The sequence below is a fragment of the Bubalus kerabau genome, chromosome 16 (genome assembly GCF_029407905.1).
Source record: "Bubalus kerabau isolate K-KA32 ecotype Philippines breed swamp buffalo chromosome 16, PCC_UOA_SB_1v2, whole genome shotgun sequence".
NCBI lineage: Eukaryota > Metazoa > Chordata > Mammalia > Artiodactyla > Bovidae > Bubalus > Bubalus kerabau.
Window position 1 is genome coordinate 48,295,592 of NC_073639.1, and position 12,158 is coordinate 48,307,749.

Consider the following 12,158-nt stretch of genomic DNA (forward strand, 5'->3'; position numbering starts at 1 on the left):
GATGTTGGTAAAATTATATCTCCATCCTAGACATCTCCTCAGGTCCAGATCAACATATAAGCCTGCTCATCTAATGTCTCATATAACATGAGCAAGACAAATTGTAACTACTGCTTTTTACTTCCATCATAAGTTCCTCTTTCTGTATTTTGTTTCTTAATAAATTAGAGCTTAATAAATTAGACTCTGGTCAGTATCTGTAAGACCAAGTAGCAAATCTCAAGGGTTCATTCAGCATTTAAAATCAGTAACTTCCCCTTTACTTGAAGACTCACTGGTTTTTCTAATGCTGAAATGTTGGGATTTCCTTCCTGCTTCTCTGACACCTGCTTTCAATGACCTCAGCTCCATCCACTCTACACTAAGCCCAAAAGGTCTATCAACATATCATTTGCATTCCTCCCTTTTCTATGGTATTATCCAAATTTGTACAGTCAGCATAAAATATTTAACTACAAACCTTGTGACCTTTGTCTTTTTTAAAAAAAATAAGATTACTGTATGGACTCTATTCCAATAAGCTTATTTTTCTCATATAAAAATATACCCAAATATAAGCAGTGTAGTGCTGGTACAACCATTTGAAGATATCTTTGTGAAACCAGGATCTCTCTGACATCATCCTTATTTAGGCCATGCTTGTCATCCTCCTGGTCACAAGATGACTCATTCAGCTTTATGAGTGCAAAATCCAAAGGAAGAAGACTGGGGAAGATAGAATGACAAAGTGCAAAAGGCAAAGAGAAAACACTAGATAGATCTGTCCCCAGTAATACTGTCTATATTTGATTCATCAGGAATGAGGGGAATGGCTCCGCATGGCAGCAAAGCTGCTGAAAAGAGTTCTATAATTAGACGTGTTGATATAAGCTACAATAGGATTGCCAGTCGGGAGGGATGAAGTGAATATTCATTTGGCTACTAGCAATATCTGTCACACCAGGCCAGAAAGCAACTCTCAAGAAAATGCTAGTAAAGTAGTATCATATAGTTCAGATACTTTAAACTTAATACAATTACTTAAAAATCAATAAGGTAACTGCAAACATATTAAAAATACATGATTTTAAACATTTATGGATCAAAAAAGACTTAATGTCATAGTGGATATCAGACAACACTTAGATTTAAAACAAAACAAATTATCATAGACCAAAATGTGTTATATAGCTAAAGGTGTGTTTATAGGACTATTGATAGCCTCAAATGCTTATTTTAGAGAACAAACACTGAAACAATGACCGTGAAATCCACCTTAAGACAATGAAAAAGGCAACCTCACATTCTTAACTGTTACAGGGTTTCTCTTCCAGTATGAATTCTCTTATGTATAATAAGTGAGGAACTCTGACTGAAGGTTTTTCCACATTGAATACATTCATAGGGTTTCTCTCCAGTGTGAGTTCTCACATGTCTTCTAAGAGAAGAGGAAACACTGAAGGTTTTCCTACATTCCTTACATTCATAGGGTTTCTCCCCTGTATGAGTTCTCACATGCATTCTAAGAGATGAGAGACCACTAAAAACCTTCCCACAGTCAGTGCATTCATAAAGATTCTCTCCAGTGTGTATTTTCTTGTGAACTTTAAGGTGAGAGCTTGTGTTGAAGGCTTTTCCACAGTCATCACATTCATAGCGTTTCTCCCCACTGTGTATTCTCTTGTGCACTATAAGGTAAGAACTTGTGCCAAAGGATTTTCCACAATGATTACACTCATAAGGTTTCTCTCCAGTGTGAGTTCTCACATGAACCTTAAGAGATGTTTTTTGACTGAAAGCTTTTCCACACTGATTACATTCATAAGGTTTCTCACCAGTGTGAGTTCTTACATGTCTCCTTAGGGTTGAGGAATCATTGAAGACTTTCCCACATTCTTTACATTCATATTGTTTCTCACTCATGTGACTTCTCTTGTGCAAAATAAGATTAGAAATCCTTTTGAAAGTTTTTCCACACTGATTACATTCATGTTTCTCTTCAGTAGGAGTTTGCTCCTGTTGCTCAAGGAATGAATGATGACAAAAGATTTTGTTTTTATTACATTCATAGGAATTCGCCACCATGAGAAAATTGTTGCATATAGGAAGCATATTATTATGTTTGAAGTGTGTATCACATTTGCAATATGTGTACACTCTCTGTGCTATTTGAGTTCTTTCAAGATGCCACAGAGTTCTGTCAAATTCATGACTTTCACAGAGCCTCTCACTTACAGAGATATTTTCAAAATTGTTTAGGATTGGATTATGCTTCAAACACTTAATATTTAAGTAACATTTATGGCAATGTTTACTGGTAGAAACTCTCCTTGAAAAAACAAGTGTTGATCTAAGTTTAGAGTTTTCCTCTAATTCATGATAGTCAAACAATCTCTCCTGAGATGCTGTCTTCTTTTGAGTAAATGTCACTTGCCTCAAAATTCCCTCTGGGATCTTGTGCTGTTTTCTGATTCTACCACATTCCCAGTCTTCTTTTAATGTAGAAGACCAATCATCCATTGTGAATCTTATTATTTTCATGCCACCAGATGATTTTTCACCCAAAATATTCTGATTAGAAGTTGACTCTTTGGTTTTGAATTGAATCTCCCAGTCTGGACAGGTGCCTTGGGGAATTCTGCTTTTCACAGTTCTTATGTCTTCTTGACCCAACAGGGAGATCACAGGCTTGCATAATTGATATTCCACTAAGGTGAGATTTATATAGTTTTCCAACATCACATCTCTGTACATACTTCTCTGAGCAGAGTCCAGCATCATCCACTCCTCCTGGGTAAACTCCACAGCCACATCTTTAAAAGACATTGGTCCCTGTAACCAAGTTGCTGGGAATCCTGGCACTATCCTTTCCCCCTTAGTATTTCTCATATAGAAACAGGCAGAGTCCTGTGCAGGCAGAGCCCATATTGAGGATAGGTCAGTGGCCGCCATCTTGAGCGTTTGAATGTGACATCCACCTGCACAACAGGGCTGAGAGATCTGGATATTTTTTTTGTTTCTCTGGTCCAATCAGGTCAGGAATGCATTTCACTGGGTGTCCTCCCTGTAGCCAAAGAGGCAGGTTCGGGTAAAAGAAGAAAGGTAAAAACAGGGTTCCATGGGAGGCAAGGTAAAAAAAAAACAAACTTGTAGACCCTCCCCTGTACCTTCCAGCAAGGTCTCATCAATTTAAAACATTTATTGGGATTTGTATTGATAGGCAACATAATCATCTTTGGCCCCCTTCTAGAACTGCTGCCTTGGTTATTTATACTGGCTTCTCCTGTAGACTACTATTCAGCTCTGGGTAGAAAAACAAGATTTTAAAAAATTGAAGTCAAAGACAATCAGTTTAAAAAAGGCACATTTTCTTGAATTTCATGCATACCTTACTACTTTTTCAGTTCACTTTTTAAAATAAAAAATAATTTTCCTGCTAATCACAACTGTTTTAGGTAAATTTATTTATTGTATATGTAACTAGGTATTTACCTAAACAACCTCACATATAATTAATAGGACTAATGATTTGGCTGCTACCCTACTTAGAATTTTATTGGAGTTGTTAAAGGCAAACGTGACTTTGAAACAAATGTTCATTTGATTACCTTCAATTTAATCTCTGTCCCCAAAGTCCATATTTCCTTATGATAATTCATTCTATCTAAAACTTGAATGGGATTAACAAAGAGGCATGAGCTATGTTCTAAGTTTTGAGACTGAGGCCTTTAAATTTCAGATGGTACAATACTTCCTGAATAATTTTTATAATATAAATGTTGAGACAACTGACACATTGTGTGAATAGAAATGAGGAATGCTTGGAAACTTTAAGGATCACAACAAATCATGCAATAATATATTATGCTAATATTAAATCTCACTTTTTTAAGGTTAGTTGATAACTTTCAAATATAAGACTTCTATCTCAGTATTATACTCTAATAGAGTTCAGGTTTAATGGACAAGATTAGAGAACTCACATTTTTATTTAAACAAAGATCTTCAACAGGTAGATTTTATGTACCTAATCCAGAAATGTACTTAAGACTGTCATTTTAATGTAAATCATATAGAAATATACATCTGATTTGTTCCTTGCAGGTATCCTGAGTATCCAGAACACTCCCCATCATACATGCCCAGAACTGACTCAATTAACAACTACAAACTGAAATTAATCACTACCATTTAAAATTGAAACAGAAGTCCAATATCTATCCCAAAAGATTTTGAGCCCAAAACTTTCAAGGGAAAAATCATTTTACCAAATAGAAGAAAAAAATCTGTGCTTCTCGAATTACTCACGAGACTAGTAAAATCTTGCAAGGATAGTACAAAAAAAGATTAAAGTGCAATCTTAATTATGAACATTGAAAAAGTTCTAAGTAAAATATTAGTTAACTGAATATGGCAGTGTATTAAAGTAATAATACAATGTCACATTCAAGCAGGGTTTAACCAGGAATGCAGGAATGGTTGAAAAGCAGAAAAACTATTATTGTTATTATAATGTCAGGGTATAATGAACACTCTTGTATCCATCACTCTTGTTTTGAAGCAGATCTGTCTGGGAATGATGTATTACTCATAAATATTTCAGAATTTATCTCTGAAATTAAAAACTCATAACCAAGATATTATTATCACACCTACAAAACTAGTAATAATTCCTTAATGTCAAATACACCAGGCAGTCTTCAAAATTTTCTGTTATCTCATAAATGTTTAACCCCCCTCCCACCTTGTTTCTTTGACATGGTTGAAATAACGTTCATACAATCTTACGTTCTTTAATTTAAAGTTTGCCACAAAGAAACGATATCTCATTACTGTGATACAGCTCAGTAACAGATTAAGGTGTGCGGACAAAGGATGTCACAACAAAGGATGTTGTGGCTTTCAAGCCATCGGCCACTACAGCCACCCTAGACTATGTATCCTGAGGGGGTTCAGCATGGAGAAACACAGGATACTGACCCTAGATAGATAAGGCGCATAGCAAAGGAATGATTACAATAAACTCGGACTCTTGCATCTTCCCATACACAAAAAGTGCTAAATTCATTAACCTGAGATATCTAGTTTTCTTTAATTAACAGTATTTTTTTGATGTTCCGACTACCAGTTCTTTCTTGTAAAAACTCCTATATATCCTGGCTCCTCCCTTCTCTTTGGAGCAATCTCTCAAAGCTATTAACAAAATTCACAGAATAAAATATAATTCTCAACTTTCAGGTTGTGTATTTTTTTTCAGTTAACAGTTCTGGCAACCAAGGGACCGAGAGTTGACTTCTCTCCTTCACATGAACTCTACAATGAGCCAGAGTCTTAGTAAGGCCTCCTGTGCCCATCTGCCTCCTCAAAGAGTTCAAATGAATATGGTGAATCTCTCTTGCTTCTCCTGGTTCTCCCAACTACTTGCTGATGATACTGCATTTTATTTGAGGGTGTATAACAGGTACTTGGCTCACCAGGTGAAAGATACTAGGGGCGCTTGGTTGACAGACACTATGAACAAGTTACCACTGCCACCACCCTACTTCACATACACAGTTGGAAGATCCTGGGGGACCCAGGATGAAAGACAGCAGGATTTGTTCAATTGAAAGACACTTTAAAAACTAAGAAAGACACTGAGTAATCTGGGCTGAGTGGTTAGGTAGGAGGTTGACCTGATGTTTTTCCTCAAAAGGCTACCTTAGCAAGAATTTGTCAGAATAAAAGTGAAAACATTACGATAGCTTTCAGCTCTGAAGAAGGGACATCTCATGGCCAGCAATGGCTTTCTCAGGCAACTGAGAAACTTGCAGGAGTGCTAAAGGCAAATCTTCATAGTGTCCAGCTATCCCTATAGGGAAATCCATTCAATTTAACTTTAAAAACTTGCTCTCCTGGGGACAGAAATAAGAACTAGACACTATGTGATCAAAGCACCATGATGGTCTTCTACTACCAGAGGGATAACTGAAATACATTAGAGGAGCAGAGAAGACTCTGGGGTAAAAACCTAGAGGAATTAAGCTCATAAGCAGCACACTGGTCCACCACACAATTTCACTGGTAAATTTTATCCTCAACAAATTCAATTTTAAAATGGGAAATAGATTCTCTCAGGTAAGCTAGGGGAATCAGAAAGCCAACCTCCAACTAACACCCTAGCTAGATTTATGTACATACAGAGCTCATACTTGCAAGAACCTACCTAATTGGGGATTAAAGGAAATCTCACCCTAAAAATGACTATGATGGGGCCCTTTTTCTGCATACACAGTCAAGTTAGAGAAAGTTAGCTTGATAAAACATCTTTTCAGAATTCTGACCTTAAAGATAAAAGCCCTTCTAGGGTGAACCTGCATTTCTCTTTCCTGTGTCTTTGAGACTAAAAGTTCTACCTGTTCTTGTGTGGTATATGTGTGTGTGACTTGAGAACTTGGTCTCTGCCATCCAAAAGGCACACATATCATGTTCATTTGATGACAAATAGACTGGGGTTCTGATCAGTCTTTCGTCTGACTGTACCAACTGTTAGGGGCTTTTTGTCATCTTAACCTTCATTGTGTCAGTCTGTACAATGAAGACCTTCACTTTCTTAAACTTTTTTTGGGAGTAAACCTTCTGGGTCTTGCTTAGGTGGCATCCTTTACACTGTCTTGTAGGGAAGCCTCCTGCATCTTATTAGTTTCGGTCACTACTATCATATATTTCATTAATGGCCAGATGATGGAGACATCAAATGGAAGAAACTTCTAAACTGGTAAATTTTTAGAGAGCTCTCATTATAAACAGTTGTTTTCTTGGTACTTATGGGGGGAAATAAACCACATTAAATGATGGAAAAATTATAAAATTATTTATACACACACACACACACATATAAAATAATTAACCTAAGAACTCCTTTAATTTAAAACAGACAAAAAAACAGTTTGCGAAGTCTTATTTGTGGCCTCTGCTTCCCCTCAATGGATCTTACAGATGCTAATAAAAACAAATTAATGTTAATTAGGTAAGTTAACAGGAAATTTTAAAAAACTGAAGGAAAGTCTACAAACTTTTTCCTAACAAGGGGAAATTTTAAAGTGACTCATCCCCACAAAGATAAATCTCTCAATGGTTATTAAGAAATGGGATAAATAAAACAGACATTAAGGGAATTAAAAAGTTTTGATGCAATACTATCTCAGGTTGGATGGGCCAAAGGGACCCCCATTGGTCCCCAACATTAAAGGGCCCCAAACAAGTCCACTCTATTTACTCTGAAGCAGGAGATAGATGGCCCTCAGGGCAAACAATTGGAGTTTCATTCTCTGTGGATCCATACTCCAAGATGAAAACAGCAGGACAACTGAGGAGGCTGGGCCTTGGCCAGACAAAAGATAAGTGACCACTTATTTTTCATTCTTAAAGTCAGGAGGATTCCCAAACTACACAAACACAGAAAAGTTCCTTAGGGGACAAAAACGAGGGGGCGCCATCCCATAGTAAACGATGCTAACTACCCATAGGCCTCTGCTGTAACACCTATCTTGGCTAAGAGATGCATGGGAGGATCCTGAGACATACGAAATATGTACTCCAAATCAGGCAAATCAAAAAGGACTGACCAAAGGAAAACCAGAAGAAATGCCCCATGTAAGTGATTTAAACTGCCCCAAGGGTGCAACTCTCTGAGTCCACCCATGTGTCTATACACAAGTAATGGATTCTTTTTCCTCCTAATAAACACTTAACTTGTTTCACTACTTTCCATCTTTGTGGGATTTATTTTCTTCAAAGCTGAAACGCCAGGGCCTTGCTACTGACCACTGGTCTAGTCCCTAGCATTCGGTGCTCTCAGTACCACAACTCAACCTCAATCTCTGTCCAGGAACTGAAGCTTTTGCAGCCCAAGGCCACCGAGACCAAACCAAACACACACACACACACACACACACACACACACACACACACACATAAAGGGCTGGAAAAAATTACACTGAGATAGCTGACCAACAATTACTTGGGGCAACAGGCCAATTAACCAAGTTAAAAGATGGACCAAAAAAAAGGCCTGAGTCCCTTGGTTCAACCCTTTACTAGGGACCCCAGACATAAAATAGATAAAAGGTCAGGGGATAAAAGAAGGCAAAGCTTCCATGACTCCTTGTAAGACCAATACTTGTTGATAGGCTTTCTTTACTGTTGGGGACCAATGGGTACTACGTCCCCTGCTTGGTATTGTTATTATAAGACAGCATGTAGATATGCCCCTGAAGAAATATTAATTAAACTTACTAAAGGAAACCAATAGAGTCATACAATATAAAGTAAAAACTGGGACCAATATTCAGGGGCTGCTGCTGCTGCTGCTAAGTCACTTCAGTCATGTCTGACTCTGTGCAACCCCATAGACGGCAGCCCACCAGGCTCCCCCGTCCCTGGGATTCTCCAGGCAAGAACACTGGAGTGGGTTGCCATTTCCTTCTCCAATGCATGAAAGTGAAAAGTGTAAGTGAAGTCGCTCAGTCGTGTCCGACTCTTAGCGATACCATGGACTACAGCCCACCAGGCCCTCCGTCCATGGGATTTTCCAGGCAAGAATACTGGAGTGGGGTGCCATTGCTAACAAAGTTAATAACATAGATTTTGTTCTGGGTCTAATCTGTGCACTCAGAGGGCCTTTGTTGAATGCCTTACTCAAGCTTTTGAAGACAGTGAACCCTAAAGTTCTATGAATAGTACACAGAACTCTTAATTTTCAGTTTATTTGAAATCATCTCACCCCAAATCTGATTCATAGCCTACTTAAAGGTTTATTAAGGACAAATAGAAATCGTAAAAATTTTTTCCACAAATAATAAAGCCTTAATCATCTAAGCAAGCAAATTTAATTTATTCCCACTGTTAATTATAAACTAAATGTATATTGTAATACCTGATTCAGAACTAAGTTTTTAAAGTGATGCTATGAGATCTCTAGACTGTCTGTTTATATGTGTGTGTACACATTATACATATAGATGTCTCTATCTTCAGAAAATATTATCAAAATTAAACTTATAAAGAGTTCTATTTAATTGGCTTATAAGTAAGCACTTACAAATTAAATATTTCAAAATATAAAAAAAACTGGTCAGAATGAATTCCAGGCTCACATGATCTAGAGGAAATACTCAATATTAATTAACATTCAGTATTAAAGCTAGGTTAAGCTTGCTGGTTTATTCGATATAGACAGGTCTTATTTTTATTGTACCTAGGTTTATTGAACGTCAATATGTTCATGTTATTTCTGTTGCAGATTTGTCAGCAAAAAATTAACTTGGTAGGATGGTATTTTCATAACTTATAAAAGTAAATGAGGTAAGAGTTTTCTTGAAAACTCTTTAGGAATAATTATATATCTAAAATAGTTTCTCCTGATTTTTAGTAACTTGAGTTTTTCTAAGTTAAGTTAAATGATGGGAATTCATTCAATAGCCAGGTCATTTCAGGTAAGATAAAACACGTGAACATTAATTGCTAAACAGGTCTAAATTTACCTCCTTTTCTCCTTATGAGACAGAAACTAAAGATGTTTGGGATTTTTAGACACATGTCTTGTAAGACACTGAAGAAAAAAATCAGAAAATATATGTTACTAGGGGTTATGGAAAATTCCAAGTTTGCCAACCAGGAAATGCTGCTATGACAAACAGTTCACAACTACATGCTGCATGTCCGTTTTCCCTACAGATTAAGGTTTTAAGGGTTAAAACTGAAATATAATTAATAAATATTAAGGAAAGCATTTTAATGTGCAAGGGGATTAGAATTTATGTTTTCGGTAAACGAAGGTATGAAGAATAGAAGTGAATTTGTTGGGTAAATAAGGGTGATTTTGTCCTGTAGTTGGTTATTTCTTGATTAAAAAAAAAAAATACGGGACAACCTAATATGGATACAGAAAGTTTTGGAAAGTTCGCAGAAAAGGAGCCCCGAAAAAGTAGTTTTGTATATGTCAAATTCTAACTAAAAAGAGTTCTTTTGACGTTTAGCCAACTCTGAGATGCTTCAAAGGAGCCCTGAGACATCTGACAGAAGAATATTAAACTAGGCTTACTTCGTATGTTCAATTACTTGAGAAGCATTGTCGGGTGATTGGAGATAAATCTTAGGTTATATTGTATCGGTAAATGTCATTAATACAGATATTCCAAAACTTATTTGGCATTTCTAAAAATATGGTATGTCCTGGTATAATGTTACCAGTCATAATTCTAGTTATTGAAATGCTTTATGTCACAGAAATATGCAAGTTTCTTGGCAACTGCCTTGTAATTAGACCTTTGACCATGTCATTCTAAGAATACTTTTGTAAATAAAGATAAAACATTTATCTTTTTCTCTCTACCTGATCCTTCCATAATTTGGCTTCTCCAGCTGACTGACTCCAGATGACTTGGCCTATTATGTCAAGATTACAACTAGTTATACTAATCATTGTTTTAATTTGCTCTCTCATTTTCAAATTATTTATGCCTTGTGTCTCTCTCTGCTATGGTATTAATGTTACCAGTTGCATTATATTCTGTTTTACAAGACTGTTGTCTCTTGCATTACACAATGTGTTACTAGGCCTACAACAAAATTAGTATCTCAAAACAGTTAATCATATATATAACTCTACACATAATTAATGTAATAGTACAACTCTAAATATGGTTAGAAGCAACAAGGGAAAACGTCTACTGGATCATAATAAACAAGTAATACAAGCAATCCAGAGAATTTCAGACGATCAACAGGGTCTAATCCAAAAAAAACATAAAGTGAAAAAGTGAAAGTGTTAGTCGCTTGGTCCTGTCCCACTCTTTGCAACGCCATGGACTGTAGCCTGCTAGGTTCCTCTGTCCATGGAATTCTCCAGGCAAGAATATTGGAGTGTGTTGCCATTCCCTTCTCCAAGGGATCTTCCTGACACAGGGATTGAACCTGGGTCTCCTGCATTGCAGGCAGATTCTTTACCATCTGAGCCACCAAGGACCAAACAAAAATCCTCAGCACATCAAATGGCCTATCAACAGAATCTTTTCCTGATTTAGGAATGAGAGCCTTCCCAGCACAGTGGACTAAATTGGTCATGCAGACTTCCCCAATGATCCAGTGATTAAGACTCTGCATTTCCACTTCAGGGGGCACAGGTTCTATCTCTGGTGTAGAAACTAAGATTCCACATGCCACGACATAGTCAAAAGAAAAAAAAAATTGTCATGAAATGTTATGACCAAGAGGAGGCACTGTGTTACAAGAATGTCATCTGCCATAACAGCAAAGAATGCTGCAGCCTTCGGGTGATCTGGCCACTGCAGATCAGCACCCTGAAGGGATTCAGGATGGAGAAACATAGGATACTGTCCCTGAAGAGTGAAAATCCTGATCAGAGCAATGCTTTCAATAAGCCCAGACTCTTACATCTCCCCATTCATAGAAATGTGCTAAAATCATTAACTTGATGTTTGGTTTTCTTTAATTAACCTAATTTTGTTTTATGTTCTAACTACCTGGCTTTTGTTGCAAAACTCCTGTATATTCTGGCTCTCCCTTACCTCTTGGGAAGGTGCCTCAGAGCTGAGAGGCTGCTCCCTGGCTTAATTTCTCAACAGTACACCCCCTAAAAAAAAACATAATTCTCAACTTTTAGGTTATGCTTTTCTTTTTTTTTTTTTTTTTTTTTCAACTGACAGGTGTTAAGACAGACTGAAAAAAAGCACCAGGATAAAGTAAGAAGTACAAGCTGGACACCTCTGCTCCTCTCACTCACGGAAGAAAGTCAGACTCTTCCCCAGCGCCTGGCACTGCTCACCCCAAAAACCCACCCCAAGCCTGAGTCCGTCCCAGGAAACCCGGGCCGCAAGAACGCCGCCCCCTACCCACGGCCGACAGCCTGGAGAACCCGGCAGCCCCTTGTCCCCTCTCCCTACCGCATCTCCTTGACTTCCGTGAGCCTACGCGCTCACCTGTCCTCAGGGTTCACGCCCTCGGGTCGGAATCACCCGGCCGCGGTGAAAAGGGAGCAGCGAGCACGAGGTGCATGTAGCCGAGCCGATGCTCTCAACCGAGAGCAGCAGGGCAGAGGCGCGCGCTCGCCTGGCCGCGGAGCCAGGGCCAGGACTACATTTACCAGGAGCCCCCGCGCCACCCTGCGGAGCGTCTCT

General features: G+C 37.9%; 1 protein-coding gene across 1 annotated transcript; it reads right to left on the reverse strand.

The window, feature by feature from the left end:
• Positions 1-865: 865 nt before the first annotated feature.
• On the reverse strand, positions 866-12,084 carry ZNF891 (zinc finger protein 891). The gene is made up of 2 exons (XM_055550780.1): positions 11,961-12,084; positions 866-3,043 (listed from the first exon to the last, which is right to left on the reverse strand). Exon 2 carries the CDS (start codon positions 2,929-2,931, stop codon positions 1,294-1,296), a length of 1,638 nt encoding a protein of 545 aa, XP_055406755.1. The 5' UTR covers positions 2,932-3,043; positions 11,961-12,084; the 3' UTR covers positions 866-1,293.
• Positions 12,085-12,158: the final 74 nt, after the last annotated feature.